Source organism: Geotrypetes seraphini, chromosome 11, assembly GCF_902459505.1.
Source record: "Geotrypetes seraphini chromosome 11, aGeoSer1.1, whole genome shotgun sequence".
In the NCBI taxonomy this organism is placed as follows: domain Eukaryota; kingdom Metazoa; phylum Chordata; class Amphibia; order Gymnophiona; family Dermophiidae; genus Geotrypetes; species Geotrypetes seraphini.
Window position 1 is genome coordinate 65,058,662 of NC_047094.1, and position 21,318 is coordinate 65,079,979.

The window sequence follows — 21,318 nt, forward strand, 5'->3', positions numbered from 1 at the left end:
TAGTGGTATAACCATGTTTAATCAGTAGTAACTAGTTGTTTCAAAAAATTGGCACCAGCTCGCTGAAAATCCTGCAAAATCAACTTGGAAGTGTCCACTCAATGTTGTTTCTTGTCAGCATTCAAACTTTTGGGCATCCATTTGGCTGACAGTTTCTGCATACCCAGCTGGTTGTGATTATACCCAACATGCTTCATTGATATTTATAGTGTCTCAGCAATTGTTTTAGCTGATATTCGCCAATCTGCCAAAATCAGGTCATGGACATGGTCAACAATTTCAGGAGTTGACACCGTTTGAGGCCTCCCAGACCTTGCTGCAGCTTCAGTCTCCAAATCTCCACTCTGAAAGTTTGCACATTTCTTTACTGTGAGTATGATGGGCATTTGTCACTCAATGTTTGCATCATACATGCATGGATTTCTTTTGGAGTTTTCTTCTTCAGGAATAGGAACTTCATGCCGGCTCGGAATGCCACACTTGAAAATTCCACACTTTTCATTGACATGGTTCAATCAATGATCAAGTTTCAAGTTTTATTAAAATTTGATATTCCACTTATCAAGCTTCTAAGCAGTGTACATTAAAAATATAAAATCAGGGATACATAGACCGAGACACATTGATGTACTAGTACGAAAGGGGAAGAGAGGAAGAGCTGCATTTCAAAAAAGGACAGGAAGCCAATAAAGGGCAGTACAATGTCAAAACATAGCATTACGATTCTGCAAATTGGTACTTTGCAAAATAAAATAACGCTCTTTTCAGCTACAGTGGCAAATTAATGCTCTGAATTTAAGAAGTTAGTTGAGCTGAGAACTTTTCAGTACTCCCTCATATATAGACAAATTGTCTTGCCTCCACTCCTCACAATTCGGCTTCCGAGCCCATCACAGTACAGAACTACTGCTATTAACCTTAACTACAAAAATAAAGCAGATGCTGAGCATAGGACAACAATCTGCTCTTCTACAATTCGACATCTCTGCTGCCTTCAACTCAGTCAACCACAACCTATTACTATCTAAACTGAATAAACTAGGTCTGATGGGATCTATCCTCAATTGGTTAAAGAGTTCCTGACAAACAGAGAATACTGCATGTGGAAGGATGTCAACTTCTTCTAATGTTGGAGATCATTCTTGGATCCCCCCTATCCCCCATACTCTTCAATTTATTCATGAGCTCACTGGGTACCCTCACCTTCAACAAGAGAGAATATCTACTATCATATGCTGACGACATCTTTCTTCTGATCACACTAAGCGATGACATAAAAGAAGCTCTCATTAAAATCTCTGAAGGCATTGCGAGGTAGAATTGTTGGATATGGTGGTGGAGAGAGAACAAAGGGACAGATTGAAGGGGATGCAAGGGGAGGATTGCTGGACATAGTGATGGAGAGGGGTGATAGAAGGAGAAATGGGCATGGGGCTTGTGAGCAGTGGTGAAAAATGTTGTACATGACCTGGGGGATGAGAGGGGAAGAAATGTTGGATGTGGCACTACAGGGGGTGGGAGAGATTCCTGGACAGTGAAAGAGAGAGAGGGAGACATGTCAATAGGGGTGGAGGAGAGAGGAAGAAAAGTTGGACTTATGGAGGGACAGAGAGAGATGTTGGTTGGGGAAGGGAATGAGGTCCAGAGGAGAAGCGTGCAGGAGGCAGAAAGAAAGAAATATTGGATGCATAGTCAGAAGGAAGTGCAACCACAGACTTATGAAATCACCAGACAACAAAGATAGGAAAAATTATTTTATTTTCAATTTAGTGATCGAAATGTGTTAGTTTTGAGAATTTATATCTACTGTCCATATTTTGCACTATATTTGTCTATTTTTCTATAGTTGTTACTGAGGTGACATTGCATATTTTAGTCATCTGCCTTGACCCCCCCGAATATAAATGATAATTAACATTTTCTCTGCATAGAGAGTGCTTTGTGTTTTTTTTATTTTGTGCTTACCATTATGTATTAATAAGATTATATTGTGTGTATATGAAAAATGGATGGAAGAAATTGCATTACAATTAGTATTATTATTATGGGGGTGGAGTCTGGGGCGGAGCTTGGGCAGGGGTATTTGGTTGATATTTGTTAGACTTAGGGGGTACTTGGCTTGAAGAAGTTGAAAAACACTGGATTAGACCCTACTTCTACAACCACCACTTTGCTATCCTGGTTCAAATGCCTGTCTTGTCACAGCTGGACTACTGCAACTCTTTCTCTACACATGTCTAGGCACCCCACTAATGCGCAAACTTCAAATGATACAGAACACAGTAATAAGACTAATTTTTAGTGTAAAACAATATGATACCATATCAGAGTACTATTGCAAACTTCACTGGCTACCAATAAATGCACAAACAACATTCAAACTATCATGCCCATAGCTGTGTAACTAGAGATACAGAAACACATTTCTGTCTCCAAGACCATATTGTGTCTTCAGCTCATTGAACGGTATCATGTCTCCACTATCTGTGATGATCTGTTTTATTTGTACCAGATCACAATTCTCCCAGTGGAGGAAGCTACTTGTCTACATTTGCGATGCATATCTCTTACTACTTTGCAGTAATATGTAGACTGAATACTCTGCTAAGTTGTGTAACTTCAAGTTTCAATTTTTGGGTTTTTTTTTTTTTTCAAGTTTTTATTTATTTACTATCTCGCCTATTGGGGATCCTTATAGGTGGCTTACAATCTAATAACACTTACATTGAAGGACAGTATTTAACATAGACATGATTAAGAGGGAAGGGGGGAGGAACTACAATAAAATTAGGAAAGCAGGTGGGGTAGAACAATAGGAAAATGATGCTTAGCCCAGATTTAAGCAGTGCATTTGACTTTGTTGATCATACCAAATTATTAGAATGCTTAGACTCCCATGGGGTACGAAATAACGCCTATGCTTGGTTTCAGGTTTTTAAAAATCTTCTCGTACTTATCAAGTTAGAATGGATAATGTTTGTTCTCATGAGTGGCAGAATCCTTGTGGGGTCTCTCAGGGCTCACTACTCTCCCAGCTTTTGATTAATGTTTACCTTTCTTCTCTGGGTACTAAATTAAGTAATTTGGGTTTAAAATTGTTCAGCTATGCGGACGATATTACCATCATAATTCCTTGTCCTTCTTTAGTTGCTAACATCACACATATTATTGAGGAAGTTTTTGATTTAATTGAGGGATGACAGAATTTAGATTAAAGATTAATTCTGAAAAAAAAAATTGCTTGCCACTTCTAGTCAGAATAATTTAGAGACTTCTATCTCTCTAAAAATCGTACAATATCCGATTCACTCTATTGTTAAGATTTTGGGTATTACCCTTGACCAAAACCCAACCATGTGTAATCAAGTTGCTATTGTAGTCCGCAAAGGCTTCCATATTCTTTGGAAATTATGCACACTTAGAGCTTATTTTGATTTTTCGGCATTTAAATTGTTGGTACAGTCTTTAGTACTAAGCCATTTGGACAACTACAACATTGTTTACTTAGCTAGTATTAAGAAAAATCTTTCCAAACTGAAAATTATTCAACACACTGTTGTCAGACTTATTTATGGTTTTAAAGGTTTGATCATGTTACTCATTTCTACTGAGAGCTGCACTGGCTGCCGGTTGAAGTGTGGGTCATTTTCAAGTTAGGCTGTATCTATTAGAGTAGTAGCTGGTGAAGCCCCTTCTTATATGACTGATTTATTTTGCTTCTCAAGTCAAAAATATTCTCAAAGCTCTAAAGCCTTGCTGACTTTTCCATCGCTGAAGGGTTGTAAACTTAAGAGATATCTTGATCGCATGCTTTCATATCAGGCTGCAAGTTGGGATAAGGACTTCAAATCTTTGCTATTTTCTTCTGTTTCCTATTTTCACTTTAGAAAACAGTTGAAACATATATTTTCAAAATTCTTGGGATCTTAATTTTTTATTCATTATTTGTTTGTATTTTTAGTTTAATTTTTTGTAAACCACATAGAACTTAAAGGTAATGCGGTCTAGAAATAGATTTTATGTTATATTAAATTACTAGTGTTTAAGCCCGTTACATTAATGAGTGCTAGAGTAGATGTCTGTTTGTCTGGGGTTTTTTCTTTGTCTCTCTCTCCTTGGACGCTGACTGTCTATCTGTCTGTCTGTCTATCTGGTCCCCTGTCTGTCTGTCATTCTTTCTTTCTCTCTCTCTCTCTCCTTGGCTGCTGTCTGTCTGTCTGGGTTTTTTTTCCTTTGTCTCTTTCTCCTTGGCCGCTGTCTTTCTGTCTGGGTTTTTTTTTTCTCTTTCTCTGTCTCTCCTTGTCCGCTGTCTGTCTGTATTTTTTTCTTTCTCTCTCTCTCCTTGGAATCTGTCTGTCAGTCTTTCTTTCTGTCTGTCTCTCTGGCCCCCTGTCTGTCTGTCATTCTTTCTTTCTCTCTCTCCTCTGCCGCTGTCTGACTTTTTTTTTCTTTCTCTCTCTCTCTCTCTCCTTGGATGCTATCTGGCTGTCTTTTTTTTTCTCTTTCTCTACTTCGACGCTGTCTGTCTGTATTTCTTTTTGTCTGTCATTTTTTCTTTCTCTCTCTCTCCTTGGCTGCTGTCTGGGTTTTTTAAAATTTATTTCTCTCTTTCTCTCCTTGGACGCTGGATGTCTGTATGTCTTTTTTTCTTTGCCTCTCTCTCCTTGGTTGCTGCCTGTCTGTTAGTTTTTCCTTTTGTCTGTCTCTCTCCCTGGCCCCCTGTCTTTCTTTCTGTATGTCTCTCTGTTTCTCTCTCTGGCCCCTTGATTGCCTATATTTTTCTGTTGTGCCATCCCTGACTGTCTCTCCGTGGCCCCCTTCTTTCTTTCCCCCCCAGAGCAAAGCTGTCTGCCCCCCAGCATAACTCTCCCTCCAAAGCAGCCCCCTTTCCCTCTCTCTGACTGTCTCTCCGTAGCCCTCTTCTGTCTTCCCCCAGAGCAAAGCTGTCTGCCCCCCAGCACGCCCCTCACCCCAAAGCAGCCCCCTTTCCCTCTCCCTGATTGTCTCTCCGTGGCCCCCTTCTGTCTTCCCCCCCCACAGCAAAGCTATCTGCCCCAGCACACCCTTCCCCCCAAAGCAGTCCCCTTTCCCACTCCCTGTCTCTCCGTGACCCCCTTCTGTCTTCTCCCCCCAGAGCAAAGCATGATTGCTGTCTGCCCCCTAGCACACCCATCTCCCCAAAGCAGCCCCCTTTCCCTCTCCCTGACTGTCTCTCTGTGGCCTCCTTCTGTCTTCCCCCGCCACAGCAAATCTATCTAACCCAGCACACCCCTCCCCCCGAAGCAGCCCCCTTTCCCTATCCTTGACTGTCTCTCCGTGGCCCCCTTCTGTCTTCTCCCCCCAGAACAAAGCATGATTTCTGTCTGCTCCCTAGCACACCCCTTTCCCTCTCTCTGACTGTCTCTCCGTGGCTCCTTTCTGTCTTCTCCCCCCCAGAGCAAAGCATGATTGCTGTCTGCCCCCTAGCACACCCATCTCCCCAAATCATCCCCCTTTCCCTCTCCCTGACTGTCTCTCCGTGGCCCCCTTCTGTCTTCTCCTACCCCCTGGAGCAAAGTATGATTGCTGTCTGCCCCTAGCACACCCGTCTCCCCAAAGCAGCCCCCTTTCTCTCTCCCCCTCCACTTCCCTGAACAGTAGCAGAATTTTTAACAGCATGGTAATTTTTACCTTGTAGCACCCGCACGACACCTTCCTGCCGTTCCTCTAGCTTACAGGAGACAAACCGCCACTACACGACACCCTCCTTCCATTCCTCTGTGCCAGCTAACAAACCGCCACCGCTGTTGAGATCCCTGCACACGCCTGAAGCCGGCGCTTGCGCCTGAAGACATTGGAAGCCGGGGCATGAGCGGCAAGCTGCCGCAAGCGTCCCAAATAGAATACAGCCACGGAACAGAAATCACGGTGGCAGGGATCACGCCATTTTATCAGCGCATCACGGGTAAGGTTTTATTAGATTAGATTAGTGCAATCTCAATTTAAGTACTGTGTGATATAATTCAAGAGAGGGAACTTAGTTCAGGAATATGCATCACACAGAGTCACCTCTCTCCACTGTCTGAAACTGATTCAAATACTATTAGGAACATAGGTAATTTTCTCCTCTCAGTGTGCAATTTATACTTTTTTAAAAAATTTATCTTTATTCATTTTGAAACTTTCAATAAGTATGATACAATATATAAATATACAATCAAATTCATTTAACATCACTTAAAACTCTTACAAAATTCCTTCAAAAACAATTACCCTCCCTCCCCTATCATCATTTCCTCATTCAAAGACCTTAAATATCCCATCCTCCCCCTCCCTCCCCCTGAATGTGTACAATCAGCATAGGAAAAGAAAAATATTATCAATCATTACAGTATTTTTCTAATGGTCCCCAAATCATCCTAAATTTCTTTAAATGCCCCTGCTGTATGGCCAAAATACATTCCATTTTGTAAATGTGACATAAGGAATTCCACCAAAAGGTATCATTTAAACGATCACAATTTTTCCAATTTTTCATAATATGTTGAATGGCAATCCCTGTCATGATGAATTAGAGTTTATTATTATTAGATAATATTTGACGCTTAACTCTCATTGACATACCAAATAAAATAGTATCATATGAAATTGCCACCAGATTTTCTAATAATAATTTATACTTCAAGGAAAGTGAAACAGCCAACTCTCCTTCATAATCTAATGAAGTATAATTATTTGTATTAAAAAGCTAGTTCTTAAGATTACTTAGCAAGCGTGCAATATCGTAACTTTCATGACAACAAAGTCTCTTTCCACCTCTGCCCTAGGAACCCTTCAATGCTTCCAGTGGATTATGTGCTCTCCATTCCTTTCAGAGATATTTAACATATGGTCCACCACCTTGAGGTTCTTCTATAAGAACTATATTATCAACATTTGTTACAGGTATAAATAGTGGGACAAAAGAACCATTTTTTAACTACAGCCACCTTCTCTCTAGTAATATTAGTAAATTCAGCATCAGTCCAGGTACTGTATTGGTACAAGTCTGAAAGTTTTACCAGAATAATCATCCCTAGTTACCTAAGGGATTTTATTGCCCACAGCAAAGGAAAAGTACTATGAACTGGAACAGGCCTTGAGGTGTAGAAAAAGCCATTTCTCTGTGATATCTGGCATAAGAGGCACCTGCCAGTATCCTTTGGTCAGGTCTAAAGTTTAAGATAAATTGGGCTTCTCCCTCATCAGCTTATCCACTCTTGGCATAGGGCAGTGTTTCTCAACTCGGTCCTGGAGTATCCCCTTGCCAGTCAGGTTTTCAAGATATCCACAATGAATATGCATGAAAGAAATTTGCATATAATGGAGGCAATGTATGCAAATCAAATTTATGCAAATTCAATGTAGTTGAGAAACACTGGCATAGGGTAAGCTTCTAGTTTGGAGACAGCATTCACCTTCCTGAAGTCAATACAGAAGTGGATGTTGCCATCCAGCTTTGGCACTAGTACAATGGGAGATGGCCAATTCGTAGATTCCTCAATAACACCAAGCTCCAGCATGTCAGAAACTGTTGAACTACTGGGATTTGATAGGACCATTGCTGGACTACCACCCCCGGCTCAGTGATAATGTCAACTCTTCCTTCTGATACATTTTTTGTGTTCCATTCATGATTCGATCTTTAGTGTAGATTCTTTACTATCTCATCTAAGGCTAGAGACTTCTTTCGGACATTTAAGAAAGGCTTGAAAACATTCCTTTTCTCAGATGTTTTTGTGAATTAAATACCCTCATTAAGGAGAGAGACATATATCAGGACACGGAATTCACAGCTCCTATTCTTTACTACTATTCTGGCTTTATCTATCTAGTAATCCGCTGTGAAGGCATGCCATTTGGCAGTATATCAAGACTGAAAGAATCCATGCAAAAGATATATTATGCCGTAAAATGAATTTGTGCTGTTTTTGTTTTTCTTTTACTGTGTATGTTCATACTATAGGCCACTTAGTTGTAGGCAGGTTATAAATGTGAAAAATAAATAAAATATTAGTATAAATAAAACTTGGAAGCTATAAGCTTTGTGTTGTGACAAGGTCCTGTTTGTTTAGAAGAGGCAGCAAAAAAATTATTATTATTGTTCATAACATTCTTAAGATTCTCTGAGGAGACAGTACCTACTGAGATGGTCCATCAGCTTTTTCACAGCACTCAGATCACTGTCTCGGACCTCCTGGATCAGAATTATGTCATACCTTAGAATGATCTGCAGAGACGTGGACAAAGAGAAGGTGTTAGCCTGACAGACGTGCTTTACTTCACAGTTGTGACTTCTCTTTCAGTTAAGGCCTTTTTTATTAGACATGGGATATATTTGTGAGTCCTGGAGATTATCACCTGGCACTCTAGTGGAATGGATGCTTTTCTTTTTTTTTTTTTTTTTTGTCATTTTTTATTTATATAATTATACAATCTTATTTTACAAGAATTAGTTCTTGTTACATTGAATACAGGGAAGAAAAATTTTTAACACAATAATACTTTTACAACAAAAATCATACTGATAAACCCCTTCTTAGACCACAATAAACAGGGGATGACCAAAACTAAAATTAGAGAGAAATTAAAGGAATAAAGCAAAGAAGAAAGGCATAATGTATCTAGCGCCCATTACTATTATTATCCCATGATCTTTAATCCTTAATGATCTGCTTAACATCTAGAAATTCCTTCAGATGGTTAGGAGAGAAAAAAACATATTTAACACCTAAGTACCTAACCAGGCATTTGCAGGGATACACCAATAAAAATGTTGCTCCAATATTTATAGTCTGTTGTCGCATTGCAAGAAACTCTTTCCTCCGTTCTTGTGTAGTCTTAGCTACGTCAGGATATATCCATATTTTCCGACCCCCAAATAATTTTTGGGAATTTTTGAAAAACAATTTCATAATCATATTCACATCCTGTTCAAATACAAATGATACTAATAATGTTGCTCTGTCCATTTCAGATGTTATCGTTTGTTCCAATAAAGCCGTCACATTTGCAAAATCTATCACATTTGTCTCTCCTTCTCTTACTTTCCCAATCTCATTTCCATTTGTCTTTCCATTTCCGTCAGACAACTTTTTATTTGGTAGGTAATAAATTTTGTTAATTGGAGGAATACAGTTAGAAGAAATTTCCAAATTCTCAATGAAGTATCTTTTCAACAAATCAATAGGTAACATTCCAGAAGTTTGAGGAAAATTTAGAAAGCGGAGGTTCAAACGCCTATTAAAATTTTCAAATTGTTCTAATTTCTTATGAATGGTAGAGCTGTCTTTAATTGAAGCCAATTTAAATTGTTGCAATTGTTGTATGTCCCCCTGCATTTGCTTGGCTTGGCCTGTAAACTCCATTTTCATAGATTCAACTGACCCAGTCAAAATTTCCAGTTTATCATTTAATTTTGTTACCTCATCAGTTGATTTTTCAATTTTCTCTTCCATCCTCTGCAACAATTGCCAGATGCTGTTCAAAGAAACCTCCGTTTGAGAGAGGGAAAAATCCCCTCTCTCTGCTGTTGATTCCCTCTGCCGTCCCGCCGACAACGCTGAGCCCTCGCCGGGAGACCCCACGCTTTCACTTCCGGAAGCGTGTGTCTCTCGCCACAGCGTTTCGGCTGTAGCCGGACACGGAGGCGTCGTGGGAGCTGAAGGAGACAACGATGTTTCAGTGCCCGAAAGGGCCAGTGACTCCCTCCCGTCCCCGCCCAACGCCGAGCTCTCCACTCCAGCCTGTGTGAGCGCCGGAGAAGGCGCGAAGAAACGGTCCATCGTCTGCTGAATCGGGGTGGACATCAGGGCCGACGAGGCAGAAGCCCTAAGCACCCCTTTCCTCTTAGGAGGCATCCGTGTAAGGTATTTGAAAAACGCAGATTAGGAACTTGTTGAAATCGTCTCTCGCAGCTCCTCTACATCGCCGCCATTTTGGTCAGCTCCCAGAGGTAGATATTCGAATGGATGCTTTTCAGGGGATTTCTTCAACTGCATGTGATGATTCTTGGGGCTGTTGCAAAATGCATGAATTAGGGTTCTGCATTAAAGCTTGGTGTAGAATTTTCTAATGAACTGTAAAATGAAATAAATTGCTCCCTAATACAATAAATAAATCAGATGCAAATTAGCTGTGTAAAAAAATGTGTTCAAGCACAGGAGAGCATACCAGATGCATGTGCATGGAGTGTGTGGCGCAGTGGTTGGATCTACAGCGAGGAGTGTGTGGCGCAGTGGTTGGATCTACAGCCTACAGCCTCAGCACCCTGGGGTTGTGGGTTCAAACCCCGCGCTGCTCCTTGTGACCCTGGGCATGTCACTTAATCCTCCATATTCCCAGGTACGTTAGATAGATAGTGAGCCCACCAGGACAGAGAGGGAAAAATGCTTGAGTACCTGATTGTAAAAACCGCTTAGATAACCTTGATAGGCGGTATATAAAATCCTAATAAACTTGAAACTTGCATGCAGGTCTTTACTAGCACCTGCTATATTTAGCGTACATGAAAATTGTATCAGCACCTGAAGCTGCATGCACAAACATCCATTCATGTGCTGAACTACTATTATTTGCAATATCAACAGCATACAAGCACAGAATAGTATTCTAGCACATAAATGGATGTATGCATATCAGTAGCCCCTCCCCCACTTTGGGTTCATCCTTATTCCAAAATTGCAGCACCATCTGCAGGATACCCCAATCCCCACCAGCAGAAGGGGTTCTCCACTGACATCCTGGCACAGTGGCACTTCCCATAGGATGCCATTGTTGCACTGGGCTCCTGTGCATGCTTGGTTTCCTTGTATGCATGAAAACTGAGCATGTGTGTTTGGAAGGGCAGCATGATGGCGGCAGCTCATGGAAAATGCCACCATCTGTCAGGCTGCCAACAGAGAACTTCTTCTACTGGTAAAGCTTGGAGATTCCCAACAGCTCAGGTACTTGGGGGTACATGGAGAGTAGGGTGAAGATAGGTGTGGGGAGCAGAATACAGGGGCAGGGCAAAAGTTTCATGCCTCCCTCACTTACGGTTCAGCCACTCCCCCCACATTTAAGATCTGTCTACAAAGCTGATGCACATACAACTCCAAATAATGATACATAATATTTGAAAATACTGATTTTGTCAACAGTCCAGTATCTCTTTGTCCCAGCAAATCTCCCTTCCAGAGCTCCTCCTCTTGAGTGACATACCTAGTATATTTGACACACCCTTCTCTATATTAAAAAAATTTTTTTTTAGTAATAATCCACGAGTTAGACAACAAGGATGTACTTAGGAAAATGCAGCATCTTAAATACTGCAATGAGCATTAGAATATCAATATATCCATTGTAAAACTAAACAATTCAAATTAGTACAGATTGATCCTGCACGGTCAATGATAACAGAAAACCATGTCCATTTCATACACACAGATCACAGATTACACACTCGCCCAATATGGAATAAATATTCACAAACTAATATGTAGACAAAAATTAAACTGAACTGCCAAGAAGCCGGACTCTGCATACAATGCAATACTACAGAACAGAAGCAGTGATGCATGCCCCCTAATACTGTGCAAAATATAAAGATATCAGATGTAAATTTGAAAAAAAACTGACAAATAACAATCATGGCTTTATAAATATTTATATATATATATATATATATATATATATATATAAAGATTTACATATATATATATATATATATATATATATAAAGATTTACACACACATATATATATATATATATATATATATATATATATATATATATATATATATGTGTGTAAATCTTTATTAATTTTCTGAACTTATATAAAGTGCAAACAAATATACAGTCAGATAAAACATATAATAGTTTCCGGTTTCAAGTTTCAAGTTTATTCCAGTTTTTGATTAAACGCTTGTTCAAAATGCAAAACGATTTACAAAATATTAAAATATAACGTATAAACAAATAAATAAATATTACATATACTGAACATACTTGGCCATGATAAGAAATCTACTAGTGATTTGACAAGTAAGATGTACATGACCAATTACAAGTACATACTGGGTAGATGGAACTGTAGAGCCCCTAGGAACAAATAGGGAAGAGGGGAGAAATACAATCGTTATAGAAAGAGAGAAAAACAATTAAGATAAATACAAAAGGGAGATGGGAAGATAAGAATGAGAAGTAGAAAGAAGTAAATTGTGGACAGTTTCCCCGGTGGTGAATGTAGCCATTCAACATTATTAAGAATCATATGGTCAGCTGAAGGCATCTTTAAAAAGAAAGCACTTTAAGCTGCTTTTAAATTTTTGTAAGTTTTATTCGGTTCTTAAGTATAAGGGAAGAGAATTCCAAGTCATAGGAGCGGTCACAGAAAAGCTTAAGGTTCGACGTGTACCAATTGTTTTTAAAGATGGAACATTAAGGGTATACTGTGAAATAGATCTTAGAGCTCTGGGGGGGTCGTATGGGATCAAAAGTCTGTCTATAAATGCTGGGATGTTGGTCTGCAATGTTTTAATAATAATAATAATAATAATAACTTTATTTTTGTATACCGCCATACCCAAGGAGTTCTAGGCGGTTTACATTAGATTAACAAAAAATTACAAGTGGTTTAAAAACAATTGAACAATATTAGAGGCAAGCAATAGTGGTTCGAAAACAATTGAACAATATTAGGAGCAAGGAGGTAGAATGAAGTTAGGAGAAGAGAGGGGGGTAGGTTAGGGGGGAGGGGGTGGGTAGGTTGGGAAAAAAGATCAAGATAGCAATTTTATAAGTAATCCTATGTGTTACAGACAACCAGTGGGCTTTTTGTAGCAGTGGGGTAACATGGTCACTTATATTCAAACAAATACTAAACAAAGTACCTTACTCCCTCCCTCCCTCTCTGAATGTGTTTAGAAATCATCTAGGAATTAAAGGTTAATCAATTAATCAGTCTTTTGTTTAACAAATGCCTCTAATGGACCCCATATTTCTTTAAACTTTTTATTATTTCCAATTTGTTCTGCATTCATTCTTTTATACCTGTAATACAAACAGAGTGTTTCCCACCAAAAAGAAAAATTTAATCTATCCCAGTTCTTCCAGTTTCTGGTTATCAATTGCATGGCCACTCCAGTCATAATCAGAAGAAGTCTACTTTTATGAGCGTCTATTAGATTTCAACAATGTCCCGAATAGGACCACATCATAGGACAATGGTATAGAGACACCGAGTACCATATTAATTTTCCCCCATATTGATTTCCAGAAATTGAGTATCAAGGGACAATAAAATAACAGATGATCCAAAGTGCCAGTGCCAGCATCTATTAGACTTTGAACTATCCAACTTTTGTAAATGAACTGGGGTCCAAAAAAAATCCATATAACAAAAAGAACCAAGTTTGTCTCATAGATGCTGATGCTGTACATCTCATTTTCCAAGTCCCAATTGTGGCCATTGCATAGCATACTCCAAATAACTTTTAAGCTTGTTTTAGGTTTTTTGTCCAAATATTCAGATATTAATTTGTACCACTTAGCGGCCTGATGCCCTTGAAAATCTGTCTGGAAACATAAACCTGGCAAGCTGTACTAATTTTTTAAGTTGTGCCAGTCAAGGAACCCTTTCTGAATAACCTGTTTCAACTGCAACCATTTATATCCTTGAGACTTTGATATGCCAAATGATTGTAATTGTAATAAATTAACCATTTTTCCATTTGAAATTACATCTTCTAGAGTATGTATGCCTGCCTGCAACCAATGTTTCCAGAGGATTTTAGACTCACCGATTTGTATCTTGGAGTTTAACCATAGGGATTGACATGCAGATTGTTGTATTGGAACAGAAGGCCTTCTTCGCATCCAAAGAAACAGAGAAGGCTGGATTGTCTATTGTTTTTGCTAAATTTAGCATATGAAGTGCCAATCTGGTGTTATTTGAAAAATGTCCTTGAGCAACAAATCCTGTTTGGTAGAGCCTTAGCTAATCTCAGAGCCAATACTTTAGCCAGAATCTTACCATCCACATTAATTAAAGATATAGGCCTGTAGTTTGAAACCAACATGGGATCTCTGTTTGGCTTTGGCAAAACAATTGTTAAAGCTTCTGCCATAGTACCTGATATCTGACCCTTCGTCAATTGTAATTGATATAATTTAAAAAGGTGAGGTAATTTGAAAAGGTGAGTATAGTTTGAAAAGATTTGAAAAACTCCACTGTGAATCCATCACTACCCTGAGCGGATCCAGCTATGAGAGACTTCAGTGCTGACTGGAGTTCTGTAATTGATATAGGCACCTCAAGTTTTTCTTTTATATGCTTTGGAATTTTTGGCCCATTAATTAAATTTAAAAATTCTCTTCCTTCATTCTCTTTATTTGAATATAGCTCAGAAGAATATAAAGCTTTATAATAATCCAGAAATTGATTTAAAACATCTAAAATGTGGGTATAAACTTTTTCTTTTCCATCTTTAATAGCCGCAATCTATACCCTTCTTTTTTTTTTTTTTTGCTTTAAGATAATTAGCCAATACTCTTCCCACTTTATTCGATTTTCCATAATACACCACTTGTTGACAAAAATCTTTCCTAGCCAATTGTGAGCAAATCTCATTATATTTATATTTAGCCTTCATCAGGGCATTCAAAGTATCTTGTTCCCATTTTAAAGCCAATTGTGATTCTAAAGCAGTAATAATTTGTTCTAAATTGGAAAACTCTAATCTAAGTAATTTCCTAATATGCGCCGAATATGAAATGATCTGCCCTCTTATAGTTGCCTTAAACGCATCCCATAGAGCAGGGCTGCCCAAGTCTGGTCCTCAAGATCTACTGGCAGGCCAGGTTTTCATGATATCCACAATGAATATGCATGAGAAAGATTTGCCTGCACTGCCTTCTTGGTATGCCAATCTCTCTCATGCATTTTCATTGTAGAAATCCTGAAAACCTGGCCTGCCAGTAGATCTCGAGGACCGGACTTGGGCAGCCCTGCCATAGAGTTTCATTTTTATTTGAATTTCCTCAAGAAAGTTTGAGTCTGCAAGCAGTGTATTATTAAACTTCCACACAGATTTATTAGAATCTTCTTCAGTGAACTGATATTCTATCCAAATTCCAGCATGATCCGGCAAAATGATCGGATCTATGTTGGCTTTTGTAACCTGCTGAATTAAATGATCTGAAACAAAAAAATAATCAATTCTTGAAAATGATTTATGAATTTGGGAGCAAAACAAAAATTCTTGTGCATTAAAATGAAAAATCCGCCATATATCCTTTAATCCACATGTATGTATAAGATTATCCAGACCTAATGATTTTAGTTGTCTACTCGGTTGTTTATCCATTATTGGATCAATGACAGCATTGAAAGTCTCCAGCTACGATTAAATTAGTCGTAGCCAGTGACAGAATTATTTGTTGGAGTTTCTTAAAGAATTCTGCCTGATTTATATTTGGTGCATAAATATTAAAAAGCATCAGGGTATCTTTTCCTGAAGTCATATTAACATGGAGCCATCTACCCATGGGATCAGCCCAAAAGTTATCAAATGTAGCAGAAATCTTATTATCCAGGATTGCCACACCCACCTTTTTCCCTGTTGCTGGTACAAAAAAGCAATGTTTTATCCACCCCCTTCTAATTTGGCTGCCTCGATTGCTGATAAATGGGTCTCTTGTATGAAATAAATGTCTGCTTGTTGCTTTTTCAGAAAATTAAGAATCTTTTTCTTCTTGATGGGGTGATTGAGTCTAATAACATTCAAGGAATAGAATTTTAAAGGAATTTTATTTGATTAATACATGTTAAAAAATGAACCCCTAATTTCCTTTTGGTTGAATATAAAAATAATATTTTCACACACATCCAGGACCCAAATCTAAAATTCCCCCCACTCCCTCCCCATACCCATCCCAGCATATAACATGAAAGCTTGTATGGAAACATATAGACTGGTGACTACTGTCCTCCCTCAAGCACCCTAAATTCATCCCTAAATTAACCCTCCATGTATCAATTGATATGAAAAATTTAAATTTAATCCCCATAAAATTTTACCATACAATAAATTTTAAAAGCAAGTTATCACCTCATCTATGTTGTTCAGTTAAACTTATACAGAATAGATTATGCATTGTATATTATCCTAAACTACCTTATTCTGTAATAACAAATAATTCATTTAGACCATCTAAAAATTAAAACAAACCCCCCAGACCTAAAACCATTTGGAATCTCTTCCAGCAGAAATGTCTATTAATGTTACTAGGACTATACCCCAATATACTCTAGCATACATAATAAATTCATTAAAAATTGCAATATTCCTTCAGTTAATTAATAAAACAATTATTTAATCCTATAAAAACAAATATATATTCATAAGCAAAAAACCAGATAGAAGTTAACCAGTAGGAGGGGCTCCCAATTCATTTCCTAATACTCATATAATATTAATAAAAATTTAAATCCTGAAACAATGCTACATTACACTAAATAGAGATTGTAGGAGGAATGATAAACTCTTCTCTCATTAGTTTTACATAACTTTGCACCTAAATCATATATATTTTTTGGCATGCAGAATATAATTAACACCCTACAAAATATGGAATTTTTACCGTAAAAGTGCATCTTTTCCTTGAATTTAAACAGTATTATAGAGCCATAAAATACACAACAAATAACACATACATCCATATCATACTTAGTAAGTTCATAATAACTACCACATTCATTCAATTAATTAATAAATCAAACATATAAACAATAATTTAATCCAAAAATAAATAAATAAATTTAATAAATAAATATACTCAGTTCATTAGCATTGAATCTTCAGATCTTCCTGTTTCTTGGAAATATTCTTGATGGCGCTTTCCCTCTGTGAAGCTATCTGCAGTGCACGGCTAATGTCCCGCTCTGTTTGCTCTTGGAGATGCTTCTGCTGTCCTTCTCTTGTCCTCTCTCTCTAGAATTGTCTTCCCTCACAGATAATTTATGGCTTTACATATTAACAAATAGAAATAAAATAAAAAATGGAAAATGCTGTTACTGTATCCTGTCCCGACCTGAGGAAGTGGGTTTTGGTCTCTGAAAGTTGTTAGTCCAATAAAAAGATGACCTTATATCCATTTTCTATTTATAAACATTTATCAATACAGCTATAATACTACTTTATTCTAAAGCAACAAAAAATCTTTTTTTCTACATTTTGTTGTTTCTGCTTTAATCATCTTCTCTTCACTCTCTTCTTTCCATCCAATGTCTGTCCTCTCTCCCTTCCATGCAACATCTGCCCCCTCTCTTTCTCTGTCCCTTCCATCCACTGTCTGCTTTCTCTCTCTGACCCTTCCATCCACTGTCAATCCTCTCTCTCTCTTCCATCCACTGTCTATCCTCTCCCTACCACCTCTCCCCCTTCCATATGGCATCATCCTTCTTTCTATACCCTGTCCATAGACTGTCTATTCTGTACCCCTTCTCTCCTTTATACATGATTCATTACAACTTAACCCCCTCTCCATTTTTTTTTCTCTCTCTACCCCCTTCCCCATGTTGAGGCATCTCTCTCTTCTCCTTTTTTTTTTCTTCCCACCCCACCCCACCCCATGGTCTAGCATCCCTGTCTCCTTCCCTTCCCTCCCATGCCCTGGCATCCCCCTCCTCTCCTTACCTTCCTTCTCTCCCTCCCTCCCTCTCCATGCTCTGGCATCTCCTCCCTTCCTCCTTTCCCCTTTGTCTGGAATCTGTCTTCTTCCCTTTCATGCCCCCATGCCCTGTCATCTCTCCCTTCCCCTCCATGGTTTAGCATCTCTTTTCTTTCTTCCCTTTCTCTTCCTCCCTCCCTTCCCCATGGTCTAGCATCTCTCTTCTCTCCCTCCCATGGTCTTTCTTCTCCTTCCCGCCCTCTCCATCTTTCTCTGCCTCCCCATTGGATGCAGCACTTTTCTCCTTATCCCCTCCCCCTGAAGGGTACCTACCTCCCTTCCTCTCTCCTTCTTTGTCACCTCCCATTTCTGTTGGCAGCACAGCCTTCACAACTCGCTGCTCTTGCTGGCATTGGATCTTTCTCTCTGCCAGTCCCACCTACTTCCTATTTGCTCTTCCTCCTCTCCCTAAGACATCCCATGTGTCTGTCCCACGTTTTCTTAAATTCAGACACAGTCTTTGTCTCCAAACCTCTACCAGGAGCCTATTCCATGCATCTATCACCCCTTCTGTAAAAAAGTATTTTCTTAGATTATTCCTGAGCCTTTCACCTTTTAACTTCATCCTATGCCCTCTCATTCTGGAGTTTCCTTTCAAATGAAAGAGACTTGGCTCATGCACATATATGGCATGTAGGTATTTAAATATCTCTAAAGAATCCAAGTCGCAATAACAAAATATAAATACAATCAGCAAAAAATTGTTATTAGCCTAGTGGTGGGGATACCCCATGAAAGTACATTTATAATAGGTGGAGAAAAAGCCTCAACTTATCAACAATATACGGGCGGCAACCCTATCATGCTGAAGAACAACTTGCCGGTGTCACAATTCTTCTGGTATAGAAGAATATGTCATTCTACTGAAGATTTTGTGAATAATACACAATTGTTACACAGTAAATATGAACAGCGAAGATACCCAAAGTCTGTTATCTCTAAAGCCTATAAAAGGGCGAGGTTTAGTGCTTGGGAACAATTGTTACAATATAGATCAAAGAATGACAAGAGTGATTCTATAGCATGTGTTCTTCGATATTCTGGCATATCATAGCGGCTTGATAGAAAGATTAAATCTTTATGGCCCATGCTGCAAACTAAGCAAAACTGTCAAGATTTGGACTGTAAAATTGCATTCGCTCGGAATAGAAATTTTAAAGATTTGCTGTGCCCTGCGGATGTGTGGACAAAGAAGAAAAGAGGGAGGGTTGGACTTTTTCGGTGTAACCAGTGCACTGCTTGTTCTTTATTAAATGAGGGAGACCAAATTTGTATACCCAGAAGAAAATGTATCAGGATGACCCAGTTTGTTACTTGTGAAAGTATTGGAGTAGTTTATGCAATACTCTGCCCTTGTGATCTGTGCTACATAGGACATACTGCAGTCTTAAAACAAGGCTGTTTGAACATCGTTCTAACATTTCACACAAAAGACAGGTAGATATATTCACAAGACATTGTGTTGAAAAAAATCACTCTTTTGAGGAATTTAGGTGCTTTGTATTACATCATATTCCCCTTACAGCTCGTCGTGGGGATGTGAAAAGATTGTTATATCAAAGTGAACAGCAGTCTATTTTCTTTTTTTGAAAACTATCTGGCCTAATGGACTTAATCAGAAAGTAGAATGGTGTGCCTTCTACTGATGATGAGATCGTTTGTTCCAGTAAATAAAGTTTTTTGGCACTGACCCCTATGAACCCGGAAGTATAAATTCAAGCGCAATTCTGAGCGATGTGTGGATGGAGCAGGAGAGAATGTGATTGCCTTGATGCAGCCGTTGTTCGGCGAAACAAGAGCCTTGTTGGTGACATCTAGTTCCTTGTCTTGTGTCAGCGTGAGAAGTGCTATAGCAGGAAGATCTACTCTCTGTTGTTTGTGCCATCGTCAGAAGATAAGTGAACTGTTTTGTTCTTTTTCTGGCTCCCTGGTCACAGTGGTAGCTTTGGTCCCATTTTGAAAAATTACATTTTGAAACGTGTGGAGTTTTTTGCCTTTGATACAGAGCAGGACTGGCTTAAGAACTCATTGGGTTGCCATCCGTATATTGTTGATAAGTTGAGGCTTTTTCTCCACCTATTATAAATGTACTTTCATGGGGTATCCCCACCACTAGACTAATAACAATTTTTTGCTGATTGTATTTGAATATCTCTATCATATCGCCTCTCTCCTGCTTTTCCTCCAGAGTCTTCATATTGAGATCTTTAAGTCTGCCCCATACGCCTTATGGTGGTTTACATATTTTAGACAGGTACTTATTTTGCACCTCTGGCAATGAAGTTTAAGTGACTTGCCTAGAGTCACATGGAGCTGCAGTGGAAATTGAACTTACAATCTCAGGGTGCTGAGGCAGCTGCTCTAACCACTAGGCCACTCCTCCACTCTGCATAGTGATATCAAACTTATAAATATTAAACTTTGTTTTGTATATACATATGTAATGAGTGTAATTTCCATAAGATTTTCACCTAGGCAAATGGGCTTTTTGAAAATTTCTCACCCTCTTTGTGGGTGAAAATATATGCTGATAATTTCTGAGTTGTCAGTCAGGATCTATTGTTTTACTTTGATTGTTTGTCACCCCCTCAGACTCTGCCTTCCCAAAGAGATCACCTAGTTTGCCTAATAGTTAAGCCAGCCTTGTGTGTGCCAAGTGATAGTGCAGACCTGGCCAGTTGCCTAAAGAGGAACAAAAATTGTAGTTTTCAGGAAGGTTTCAGTTACCTGGGTACCGAAGGACCAAATCTATATCTCTGCGTGTGAACCATGATGCAGCTCATAAGGAAACTCTGCATGTAGAAGTGTAAAGGGAAGAGTATGGGACAGCTACTTGCTGAGAGAGCTTATTTTTCCTGCTGGCTTTTTATAGCAATTCAAATAGGTCAGATGTACTCTTAGCTACTGAAAATTCTGGATAGTCTACCAAAATGCTAGGAAATTGGAGGGAATGGTAAAAGGCATGGCCAGCCTTTGGAAAATTGTAATATTGCTATATGGCAGCTAAATGCAGCCTGCTCAGTTATTTCTGAGCAACTTGTCACAGTGAATTGTGTTGATATGGCTCAGAGACTGGTACTTACGTTGACAATGAGATTAGCTGTGTTAAGGTTGTCCATCTTGGAGTCTCCAAAAGATTTGATGTTGAAGGCTCCTATTTTCAGGGCATCTGCTATGCTGAGCAGGTAATATAAGGAGAGCAAAGCCAAGAGCTGCTTCATGGTGTTTCATCTGCTGTGTCGAAGTGAAGAGGAAACAAGGGTAATATCTCATCAACAACCAAAGGAAACCAAAGCAGCAATTGAGTACTAGAGTCCCTTGGTGCTACTGTAATTATTAAAAAATATTTGTATGGTGCATACTAGGTGTACATGGATATAGACTTACATTGTTGATTTGGCTGAGTCTAACTTTCTTATGGTTGCCTCATAGTTCTCTTTATAAGGTCACCGGAAGGTAAGAAAAACACTGCGCATCTGTAATCAACTGTGCAAAAGTGAAAAACATTTTCTTCCTGACCTCAATTTTGGTAATTGGTAAAAGGTCCTGGATTGTACTTTTCCTAGGTACCTACTAATATATTTTCC

At 38.8% G+C, this 21,318-nt stretch overlaps 1 protein-coding gene across 1 annotated transcript in view; it reads right to left on the reverse strand.

The window, feature by feature from the left end:
* LOC117368840 (deoxyribonuclease-1-like) overlaps positions 1–20,952 on the reverse strand; it is a 66,788-nt gene extending 45,836 nt beyond the window's left edge. Inside the window, exons 1-2 of the mRNA XM_033962583.1 lie at positions 20,815–20,952; positions 8,160–8,248 (exon numbers count right to left, since the gene is read on the reverse strand). Of these exons, the coding sequence (XP_033818474.1) occupies positions 8,160–8,248; positions 20,815–20,952 (227 nt within the window). The remainder of the gene's footprint in view (positions 1–8,159; positions 8,249–20,814) is intronic.
* Between the last annotated feature and the right edge of the window lie 366 nt (positions 20,953–21,318).